This window comes from Chanodichthys erythropterus, chromosome 12 (genome assembly GCF_024489055.1).
Source record: "Chanodichthys erythropterus isolate Z2021 chromosome 12, ASM2448905v1, whole genome shotgun sequence".
NCBI classification, from domain to species: domain Eukaryota; kingdom Metazoa; phylum Chordata; class Actinopteri; order Cypriniformes; family Xenocyprididae; genus Chanodichthys; species Chanodichthys erythropterus.
The window spans coordinates 52,038,544-52,050,811 of NC_090232.1; the positions used below are offsets into that span (position 1 = coordinate 52,038,544).

The 12,268-nt window shown below is 38.8% G+C and overlaps 1 protein-coding gene across 1 annotated transcript; it reads left to right on the top strand.

The window, feature by feature from the left end:
• The first annotated feature begins 276 nt into the window (after positions 1-276).
• On the top strand, positions 277-11,041 carry LOC137032458 (trem-like transcript 4 protein). Its single transcript, XM_067404222.1, has 6 exons — positions 277-286; positions 355-630; positions 7,011-7,112; positions 7,608-7,651; positions 8,565-8,834; positions 10,916-11,041. Exons 1-6 carry the CDS (start codon positions 277-279, stop codon positions 10,919-10,921), a joined length of 708 nt encoding a protein of 235 aa, XP_067260323.1. The 3' UTR covers positions 10,922-11,041.
• Positions 11,042-12,268: the final 1,227 nt, after the last annotated feature.

Here is a 12,268-nt window from a genome sequence, read left to right on the forward strand (position 1 = left end):
GAAGGAGAATCTGCTGAGATCATCTGCCCTTATGATTCAATCTATAAATCAAAGTCAAAGTCTCTCTGTAAGGGGAAGTGCTCCACTAGAGATAGAAATACTCTCAATGAAGAGAAAGAGACCAAGACTGACAGATTGACTCCGAATGATGACGGCACTGCAAGTGTCTTCACTGGGACCATCACTGGACTGACAGCAGAGGATGCTGGGAAATACTGGTGTGCAGTGACATTAGAGAGAGACGTGAATTATCTTTACACTCATCTGATCGTCATCATGAACGAGGGTGAGGAAGGTTTATCATCTTAATATGTCAAACTATGGCTGTGAATTGATGTTCTTCTATTTCACCAGAGCTGAACTTGACTAAGTATGAAGGAGACGACATGTCAATCCAGTGCAAACATCATGATGAACATCAGAAACTCTTCTGCAAAGCACATGAACCCTCCATGTGTGTGAAGGATGGAGTTTCATTGGAGACGATCAGAGATGATCGATTCTCTTTCAGTGATGAAGCTTCTGCTGGAGTCTTTACTGTGAACATCACTGATCTGAGAGAAGAGGATTCTGGGATATACTGGTGTGGAGCTCACATCATCACTGAAGTTAATCTAGATGTCAAGAAAAGTAAGTATTCCCTTTTTTGTCAATGTATATGGTTATGCAACTGAGTATAATTTACTTTTTAAACTAATGTCACAACTTACAAGTCTTGGAAAAGCAATGTTCTCAATTCAATAAAAGTTAATTATAATATTGTACTTCAACATTAAAATTGCAAAGTACATTCCCACAAACAGTTTTGTAATGCATTATCCAAAAGGATGACAAAGAGAGATGAGAAAGATCAAATTACAATACAGTTTTAATGAATGAGACAAAAACAGGAATCCAAAATGAGCAATGCAACTGTAGCCCCACTGGTTCGCACCTGACCGCTCCAAGTGGGACGCAAACTCAGGCCTGTCCTCATGGGAGTTTGGCGCTCTAACTAGTAGGCTAAAAGCTGCATCCACTAGCGTCAGTCGCTAGAGCATCTCTTGAGATCAGGGGAGTGAGGTTTACACACACAGCTCTTACTAGTCTCTGTTACACAACTAAACAGAGTGTAAGACACAAACAATACTGGACAAAGAACTGAAGGAACAGAAGAGAATATGAACACAAGAAAACTAACAGAATACAAACAGGTGTGATCTGATAACTATGATAACTAACTAGTAGCGGGAAACTAGAACAAAGGAAAGAGATAACTTAAGAGATACAAAGTCCATGAAAATGAACCTAATCACAAACAGAATTTGAGAGAATGCCTCCCTTTGGGAAGGTGCTTCCTTGTGCCCTAAAAGTCCAACTGAGGAGGCAGGGCAGGGGCTCTGGAGGAGGACAAGTGGAGCAAAGGTATAGAGATTTGCAATGATGGTGGCGGGGGAGAAATCAAGGTGGCGATGATGTTGGGAAGAACCAGGGAGGTGCCAGGAGAAGGAGTTGCCAGGTGGTGACCCAGAGGACAGCCAGGATGACAGCCCATGGTAGAGTTGACAGGGAGAGGAGCCATGATGGAGACTTGGCAGATACCCAGGGGATTACTGATGGAGATGGAATCATTGGAAGAGGAGACCAGGTGCAGACAGAGAGCTAAAAGGGTCGAACAGCACAGATGGCTTTGGAGACCAAGTGGGATCCACCGCGACAAGCGTTGTAGGTGGAGCCAGAGGACTGAGGCAGAGCTAGTGTGACTGAGGACCAAGGCAGAGCTGGAGGGAAGGGAGAGTCTAGTAGAGCTGAAGGAGTGGAGGGATGAAGCAGAGCTGAACGTCTGCAAGTCTGTGGCTCAGTCAGGGTGACATCTGACCAAGGTGGAGCCAGAGGGACGAGCGACGAGGGAGCCTGATGGAGCCATGAGGGTGATGGTCTCTGGTGTTGCCGATGGAGGGAGAAGTCAATGCGGAGCCAATAGGCTGAGAGGGAATGATGGGCATAGAAGTTGGAGGCAGAGCCATGGGATCCTCTTGACTGGGTGGAGCTGAAGACTGGAGGCAGATCCAAACAACAGAGTGGTGTTAGAGGACAAGTCAGGGGCTAAAGGAAATTCAATTCAATTCAATTCAAATTTATTTGTATAGCGCTTTTCACGATACATATCATTTCAAAGCAGCTTTACAGAAAATGGATGTCAACATTACAATTTAAAGAATGTAGTTAGCAAATAATATACTTTAGGTAATTACAATCACTGTTAGCAGTTTAACTGAACGTAGAAGCAATGAGCTCCTGGAAAATTAATTACATTAACAATAAATTAGGATATAGAGATTGTGCAATGTGAATGTTGATCTAGATGATTGCGTCTCCTGAAGTCCTCGCAGGAGCTGGTGCCGTCTCTTCACAGGTGATGGTCATCTGAGGTCTTCTTAAGAGGCTGGATCCAACTGAAGCTGATGTACTCTCTAGTCACCTCAGGGCGGGTGTCCCGAGGTAAAACAGAAAAGCAAAAGGAGAACAATTAGCGTAGCTGCTGTTCATAACTTTAAGCAAAGATAGTCATGTGCAGTTGATCTGATATGAGATGCGTTATGTGAACGCTTGGCTAAAGAGATGCGTCTTTAATCTAGATTTAAACTGGGTGAGCGAGTCTGAGCCCCGAACATTATCAGGAAGGCTATTCCAGAGTTTCGGAGCCAAATGTGAAAACGCTCTCCCTCCTTTAGTGGACTTAGATATCCTAGGTACAACCAGAAGTCCAGAGTTTTGTGATCTTAAAGAGCGTGAAGGATTGTAGGGCGATAGAAGATTGGTTAAGTATACAGGAGCTAAACCATTTAGAGCCTTATAGGTCATTAGCAATACTTTATAATTGATACGGAACTTAATGGGTAACCAGTGAAGAGATGATAAGATTGGTGTTATATGATCATATTTTCTTAACCTGGTAAGAACTCTAGCAGCTGCATTTTGTACTAATTGTAGCTTGTTTATTGAGGAAGCAGGACAACCAGCTAATAATGCATTACAGTAATCTAGTCGAGACGTCATGAAAGCATGAACTAACTTTTCTGCATCAGAAATAGATAACATATTCCGTATCTTAGCAATGTTTCTGAGGTGAAAGAAGGCTGTTTTTGTAACATATGAAATATGATTTTCAAAGGACAAGTTGCTGTCTAATATAACACCTAGGTCTTTAACTGTCGAGGATGGAGTAACAGTACATCCTTCTAAATGCAGATTGTAGTCTGAGAGATTCTGTGTACAGGTTTTTGGCCCAATAAGTAATACTTCAGTCTTATCTGAATTTAATAGAAGAAAATTACTAGTCATCCAATGTTTTACTTCTTTAACACACTCTGTCAGTTTGGATAATTTTGAGATTTCATCTGGTCGTGATGAAATATATAACTGAGTATCATCGGCATAGCAGTGGAAACTAATCCCATGTTTTCTTATAATATTGCCGAGTGGCAGCATGTAAATTGAAAATAGCAGAGGGCCTAACACTGATCCTTGCGGCACTCCATAGTTTACTATCGTTATCTTAGATTTTCCCCCGTTTATATAAACAAAACTGTGACGGTCTGATAGGTATGACTTAAACCACCGTAATGCCTGTCCCTGAATACCAGTGTAATTTTGTAGTCGATCTAGGAGTATTTTACGATCTATAGTGTCAAACGCAGCACTGAGATCAAGTAACACTAGTATTGAGACACAGCCTTGGTCAGAAGCTAGAAGTAAGTCGTTTGTAATTTTAACAAGCGCAGTTTCAGTGCTATGATGAGACCTGAATCCTGACTGAAATTTTTCATAGATAGAGTTTTTTTGCAAGAAGGAGCACAATTGGACCGACACCACTTTTTCTAGTATTTTAGACATAAATGGAAGATTTGAAATGGGTCTGTAATTTGCTAATACGTTTGGATCTAATTGTGGTTTCTTAATGAGAGGCTTAATAACTGCTAGCTTGAACGGTCGTGGGACGTGACCTAGAGATAAAGACGAGTTGATAATATTGAGAAGAGGCTCTTCTGCTACAGGTAACAGTTCTTTCAGTAGTTTAGTGGGTATTGGATCTAATAAACATGTTGTTGGTTTAGACGCAGTAATAAGTTTATTTAGCTCTTCCTGTCCTATAGTTGTAAAGTACTGCAACTGTTCTTGAGGGGCGATAACGGAGGCTGAATCATAAAACTCTGTCAAAGGTTGTACATTTACAATTTTATTTCTGATACTTTCGATTTTTTCATTAAAGAAATTCATAAAGTCATCACTACTAAACTGTAATGAAACATTTTGTTCTGGTGATATCTGTTTATTTGTTAATCTAGCTACTGTACTAAATAAGAACCGTGGATTGTTTTGGTTATTCTCTATAAGTTTGCGAAGATGCTCAGCCCTGGCTGCTTTTAGTGTCTTTCTATAGCGGGACGAACTTTCTTTCCACGCGATTCTGAAGACCTCTAAACGAGTTTGTCTCCATTTGCGTTCTAGATTACGAGTTTCTCTTTTCATAGCGCAGGTAATACTGTTGTACCATGGAACAGTATTTTTCTCTCTAACCTTTTTTAATCTCATCGGTGCAACAGTATCTAATGTACTAGTAAAAATGGTGCACATACTGCTAGTCATTTCCTCAAGATCATTTGCGTGTTCGGGTACGATGAGCAGCTGTGACAGATCAGGCAGATTATTTGTGAATTTATCTATAGTTGTCGGGAGAATTGTTCTGCCTAGTCGATATCGTGGCGCAATTTGACAAATATCATCAGTATACAGTACGCATGTTACAAGATAGTGATCAGAGACGTCATCACTTTGCGGTAGAATTTCTATATCGGTAGGATTTATTCCATGTGATATAATTAAATCTAGAGTATGATTAAGACGGTGAGTGGGTCCATTGACGTTTTGTTCGACCCCAAATGAGTTTAGTAAATCAGTAAACGCAGCCCCTAACGCATCATTTATATTGTCTACATGAATGTTAAAATCTCCAACAATCAGTGCTTTATCGACGTTGACCAAAAGGTCTGAGAGAAAGTCTGCAAACTCTTTTAGGAAATCAGCATAAGGCCCTGGAGGTCTATAAATGGTAGCCAAAGCAAGAGATAGTAGCGACTTTTTACTTATATCTGAGAGTGTAACATTTAGCATAAGAATTTCAAATGAATTAAACCTATAGTTTGTTCTCTGAGTAACATTAAGTATCTCTCTATAGATTGTTGCTACACCACCGCCACGGCCAATCAGGCGGCATTTATTTTTATAACGGTAGCCAGGTGGACAAGACTCATTAAGACCAAAATAATCATTTGCTTTAAGCCATGTTTCAGTAAGGCAGATTACATCAAGACTATTATCCGTGATAATTTCATTTATGATAACTGCCTTCGGTGTCAGCGATCTAATGTTTAGTAGCCCTAGCTTTAGAGATTGTTTTTGTTCAGTAATTTTACAAAAATCTGGTTTGATCATGATTAGGTTTTTTCTAGATCCTTTATTTTTATTGTTAAACCTCACTATTCGGGGAATAGACACAGTTTCTATAGACTGTACTACACTCACATTTCTATCAATGAAGTGGGCAGAACACAGGCTGTGATTTGAGGTTTGACTCACTAGTCATACGGTGAGAAGCGTCTTGGAGATGTTCTCTGACAGAAGATCAGCTCCGATGCTGCTGGGGTGCAGGCCATCAGCATGGAAAAACCAACAGAGGTGGGGCTGACAAACTGGCTGAATCAAGAAGAGGGGGCGGGAGAGAGGAGCTGGATGGGATCAGTGATGATGGTGCCTTTTCCCATCAGTTGTTGCCGGCTCACACACCTGGTCAGACTCACTGTGGGGCTCGGGCTCGGGGGCGATGGTAGGCTCTGTCGCCCTTACAGGTTCTGGCTCGTTCATCATGGCATCATGGCCTCCCTGTCTGAGGTGGGCTCTGGCTTATTCTCCATGCATGGCGTGGGGGCAGTTAACTGGGCACTGGGTTTGACAATGTGCTCCACTGGAGGATTTTGAGCAGGAGCGAGCTTCCTCCTCTACAATTAGTGGAAAACCAGCCATACACAGTGTGTACTCATTATATTCAGATAATGAGCAGGTGTCATACCCCAACAGCATTATTTAGAGCAGGTCATCGTTAAGCCAGCTCCAAAAGTTCATCTTTAAAGTGTACTTGAGCCAACAAACCTGATAGCACAGTTCCAAGAATTTATCCACAAAGTCCTCCAGTGGCCGTCTTCCTTGGTGTAAGGACCAAAGCTGATCCTCTGCATAATCCATACTTTTGCAGTCCCGTACTCTGTGATGTATTATTTACAAGGATGATTTAGAGAGATTAAAGTAGAACAAAGGAAACAGGTAAAAAAGAGAAACAAACAAAGAGTCCATGAAAATGAAACTAAACACGAAAAAAAAAGTGACATATGTTACAATTATTTTAGTGTGGAAAAATCACTTACTAACCTTTTCTGTGTTAAATTATATCTAATTTTACAGTAAATAATCTGTGTATATAATACTAAAGTTATACAGTTCAAATAATTTAACAGAGGAATTAATGTGTTTTTATAAAATTGTTCACATTTTTGCATTTAAACCCTCCAAAATTCTTTCCTATTAATTTGTTCTAGGAGTCTTTTTGTGACCTCATCCTCAAAGAAAATGAGGGACGAGCTGTAAATGGGGCTCAACCTGAACGGCACTGTTTCTATTTAAAAGTGATTAGCTTCAGTAATTGTCTTGACCTCACAAATAGTGGTAGATTTAGAGATTAAGTTTAGAGATGAAATGGCTGAGCAGGAAGTTGGTGGTTTGTGATTTCATCAGGTAATGAAAGCAGAAGTGAAAGAGCCAAACAGCCACAAATAGATTTTAGGAAATTTGCAGATGCAAATGAAATGACATTTAGCTGTCTATCTGTCTTTCTATTTATACATTTTGTGTGTTTTATTAAAAAGTGGGTTTAGAGATTGATGTTTATAGAGTAAACTCTTGTGTTTGTTCTCCAGGTGTTTCTGAGCGGATCGTCGTCTCTTGTGTATGTGTGACTCTGCTGTTGATGGGAATGTCAGTCCTGTTATTATTCAAATTAAGATACATCAAGACACGAGGTGACAATCGCACACACACGCAAACACACACATGATTTAATGGTCTGCTGGCCTTGTGTGACCTGCTGCTGTTTTACTTTCTCTCTGCAATTCTGAATTCAAATTACTTTAGCAGTTTAAGCCAGTTGTCATGTGATATCATGGATTTTGGGTTTCACACTTACAATCAGGTCTAAATTGATAAAAAAAAAAGCTAATATTTTGTTTTCTGAAGCCGGCTTTAGAGTATTGCTTTATCTTACAATGATTTTAACTTTTGATTAATTTAAAATTCTCTTAATATTCTGTGTTATAATCAATTTGACTGCAATTGGATAAGAACAAAACCTGAACTAAATTAAGCTGAATAAACATCAACACTGAAATGATTTGAAACAACATTGAACTGAACTGAATAATGACATGAATTTTCCTGCTTTGAAACAATCTGTATAGTATAAAGCGCTATAGAAATAAGGTGACTTGACTTAATTTTACTCTGGTTATATTGCACAGATCTACACCCTTCCACAGATGGGACAGAGATGAGCGGTGGAGAGGTGAGGAGTGATTACATTCTTGTTTAATGACTGTGATTTACACTTAAAGCAGAACCAGATCTACATGAAATGCAGAACATGTGATTTGAGAAACAATGTCTGAGTCGACAACCTGCTTTTGCTATCTCAGTAAATGTGGCTTATGCAGGCTAAATTTCAGAAAACCCCTTGCTCACAAATATTACATGCAAAAAATATTGCATAACAATGCCACGGCGGGTCAGACTAAAAACATATAGCTTTCCTTGTATGACTGATGTCTGTTCCTAACAAGTCAGATTGGACTGGGTTTTGAACTGAAGATGCTGATAGCATCACAAACCTAATTATCTGTTAGTTCTCTTTCAAACAACAAAAGTGTCAAGTTGTTTCGGCATCCTGTCATCTTTATCAAGACGTGTTTCTTTATTAAATGTATCACAGATAGCCATTTTTGTAATAACATAAAAACGGCACTGCTAGTTGGAATCTGGATATTGTATTATTTTAAAAAATGTATTATTTAAAATTGTATTATTTAAATAAAATATATACTGTATATATATTTCCCATCTGACTGGGTGGGCAAGCTGTCATTCTGGGTGGGTCTAGGCCCACCCGTAGCTCCGCCCCTGGTGCCAATACGTTTTGTGGTCTGCGCCGACTCGTACATATGATCCGCTCTGTGCTCTCGTGTCTCTGGACCGGAGAAGACTGTGTGTGCTGCGGTGGTTCGCGTGACAATGTGAAACCAGACTTCATTTGCTCCAATGGATAGCATATTTACACTGTCAAATCATTCCCTATACCCTATATAGTGCACTATTTTGTCATTATTTTGGAGCAGATTAGCTTATAGATAACTAACATATTCATACTAAAAGCCAAAAAACTTCAATTTTGATTTAATCTAGTTTATATCTTGTGTTTTCAGGCCCCTCATGCTGCATGTGACTATGAGAATATCAGAGACGTCAGACAGCGCTCAGTCTCGGGAACTGAGGAGAACATGATATATTCCAACATTAAACTCCCCACAGACTCTTCTGATCCACCCCACACGCTATATTCAACAGTACAGTTACCCACAATCCCCTCTGACGGGCTCCTGTACGCGTCTGTCAGTTTCCAGAAGCATGAAGAGTCTCTCAGTGACGCTAAAGTCATCTTCAATAATGAGGAGATTTACTCTGAATACACCACGGTCAGTCCTCGCACGTCACTCAACTAGTTCAGTCAGATCTTTCTGTAATTCAGCTACAATTACTATGTGATTTTAGGACACTTTCTGTGAGATATTTGGACACTTAATCCACACTTGAGGAAATGTCATTTCATTAGATGCAAAATATTAAATCAAGTGTCATTAACTGTGAAGAAAGATGCACAAGAACAAGTCTAGTTTTAATTTGAAATGCTAAACCGATACATGTAGTGCTGAAGACAAACACAGTTATGATTTTGTGAGTTTGTGGTTCATTACAGTTTTTTTCAGTTGCTAACAAGCATTGTTCAAATGCATTAGCAGCATGAATGTTGGCCAAACAGTTAATCTCACCTACAAAACTCACTCAGACCAACATAACACTGGCAACAATTCTCATTCAGAAAACACACATTGTATTCACAACACACTGACCTAAAAAACACTAACAACAGGAAGCATTACATAATTGATGAACTTTTCTTTTTTAAAGTTTCAATGATTTTCCACATAAATCAGTTCTTCATATAGAATACTGTAACACAATTTCACTTTATTGAAAGCATTTGTAACACGAATGAATCAGAAATTAATCAAAATTTATTTTTTTATATGAATATAATACTTGAAAATTATAACCAAAAGGTGAAAAAAGAGGGAAAAACTCCAGGGCTGCAATGATAATAAAAAAAGAATAAATAAAATTACTGTAACAACATGTGTAGTTGTTCATTACAGTAAATTACAGTGATGTTCTAGTCTGCTCTCTCTCCTGCATTGGAGCGGGTGGAATTTCAGCTGAAATTGCAATTAGCTTGTAATGATTTTTTTTTTTTTTTTTGGCTATAAAATTGAGAATATTTTAAAATAATTACTGCATAAATGCTTGGAATTTGCCATCATTTTTTTTTTTTGAATGTGTTTTTAATCATTTTGAATGCAGTGTGTTAGCATTAGGAAAATATGCTGAAAACACATAGTATTTTGCATGTTGTGGAGTACGAATGGGAAAAGAGTTCCTGAATTTTGAAAAGTGTGGTCACTGAATGCATTTTATCTGAAAGCAATGAAAAATGGTTCACAGTTTGGTCTGCATTGACTTTTGTTTCACTGAAGAGTTTTGAAAATGTGGTTTCAGTATTGAACAATGCTTGTTAGCAACTGAAAAAAAAAAACTGTAATGTGATGAACCAAAAAGATTTTCAAATCTAGTAGCATTTGTTTGCACAAGACACTTGTTCTGAAATCTGCTCATTTGACAGTTTTACTGTCATTTTAGTTTAAAATAGTAATTTTGTCACACAAGCTAAGACGAAGAGCAGAGTGGTTATATCTGCTAAAGGTCTACAAGGAAACAGCTGAACAGACACACCCCAGCAGGGTTTTTAGGTGTTGATCACACAGGACACATATTCAAATGTGACGTGACATGGTCTCCCATACTCAGAATTTGTGCTCTGCATTTCGCCCATCCAAGTGCACACACACAGCAGTGAGTATTGAACACACACTGTGAACACACCACCTACAGATGTATTTTCATTATGAATTTTTCTTACTGCAACTGATAATTTATATTTTCTAATTGCACTGCGTATATTTAGATGCCTCATGTGGAGCAGAAGGACCATACGAAATAAAGCAGTGTATGCCATGTCAGTTATGAGACTGAGATGTTAATGCATGCTGAATGAATCATGCTCCTTGTTCATATCAAGTCTGTATTGTACAGTTCATCACCTGTGTGTGTGTGTGTGTGTGTGTGTGTGTGTTATATACAGCTCTCTGTTTATCACTGATCAGGTGTTTTATATTCAAAGTGATCATCTTACAGGGACACTAACCTGCAGAATCAACGTTTGACTACTAATTATTTTGTTTATATACTCTGTTCTGTTTGAGTTTGCTGCCCTCTGCTGTTTAAACATTAAACATGCAGTTTTGAACAATCTTCAGGTTTGACAGTTATTTATTTGGTAACAGTCAATGAACAGTGTCATCACGAATTATGAAACAATCAGGCATAACATTATGAGCACCTTCCTAATATTGTGTTGGTCCCTCTTTTGCTGCCAAAACAGCCCTGACCCGTCGAGGCATGGACTCATCTAGACCCCTGAAGGTGTGCTGTGGTATCTGCACCAAGATGTGAGCAGCAGATCCTTTAAGTTCTGTAAGTTGTGAGGTGGAGCCTCCATGGATCGGACTTGTTTGTTCAGCACATCCCACAGATGCTCCATTGTATTAAGTTCAAAGTGTTTGTAAGGATACTGATTGTTAGAAGGCAGCTGTCTGACTCTGAGATGGTTTGTGTAACATTAGCAACACATTATTAACTGTTTGTTAATGTAGTCAAACAAAAGGCTGATCATATTAATTACCGTTATGTGTCTGACGTTGTAAAGAACAATACCATTGTGCAGCGTTTACCTCAGTAAGTTGACCGAGTGGATCTCTGAGCTGCTCTGAGCGGAGGCGGGGTTAATTATCATATTCATAGATTTGTGTATATTAAATGAGGCAAGGGTGTAGAGTTACATTCAAGCTATTTTATGGCAGGAAGAATTTTTTTTCACAGGAAAAAACTTTAAATACGTAATTTTGGTGATCAAAGATGAGTTTTAAGTGATAAAATGATTGACTACAAGAGGACTTTAAACAGCGCAGGGGAGAGCGATTGCTGCTGTGACTGTTTCTGTATTAGATTCTCCCACAACAGCTGCATCGCCTCTTCTTGTCGTTAAAGTTGTGCATATTTACATATATGAATAATCATTTGAAGCATATTTGTTGTTTTATACACTGCCAAAATAGCATGAATAACATCCCTATTCTTTCTGACAACAAAGCAACAAGCTCATAATCACGACTGGGAAATTCCCCATAGCATGTGAAGGCAGCATCAAATCTCTCATTTCACTGTTGTGTGTGTTTCAGGTCTCTACATCATCATTGCGGCGTGTTCGTGTTCGATTCTGTTTTTAGCTGTTGGACTGAGTTTGATATAATGAATATTTCCCCTTCAGGGAGTCACTTTTTCTTATTATGAAACGATTCAAGACTCTGCTCAGGAGTCCATTGGTTTAAACACACCCTGCATTCCATTCGGAAGGGCTCATCCCTATGCCCTATTCCCTTCAAAGGGCTTACCCTCCGGAGTGAGAGCTTCGAAGGGATGAAGGGTGTAGGGGTAAAAAAAAAACTCTTATTTGGAACGCACTTCTGCGTCATCTTAACGAGACAATCAAAGAAGAGTAGATTGTGCAAGCTGCGCCATTTTGTTTAGCGTTAGTTTATTTATTTATTTATTTATTTTAGATTTATCGCATGTAGGCTATATTGTGTCTATGTATTTTAAACATTTGAATGGACTGATAAAGGAAGCTGTAAAGTATTTTTGTTGAAGTACAATGTCGTTTTGACCATAATAATGT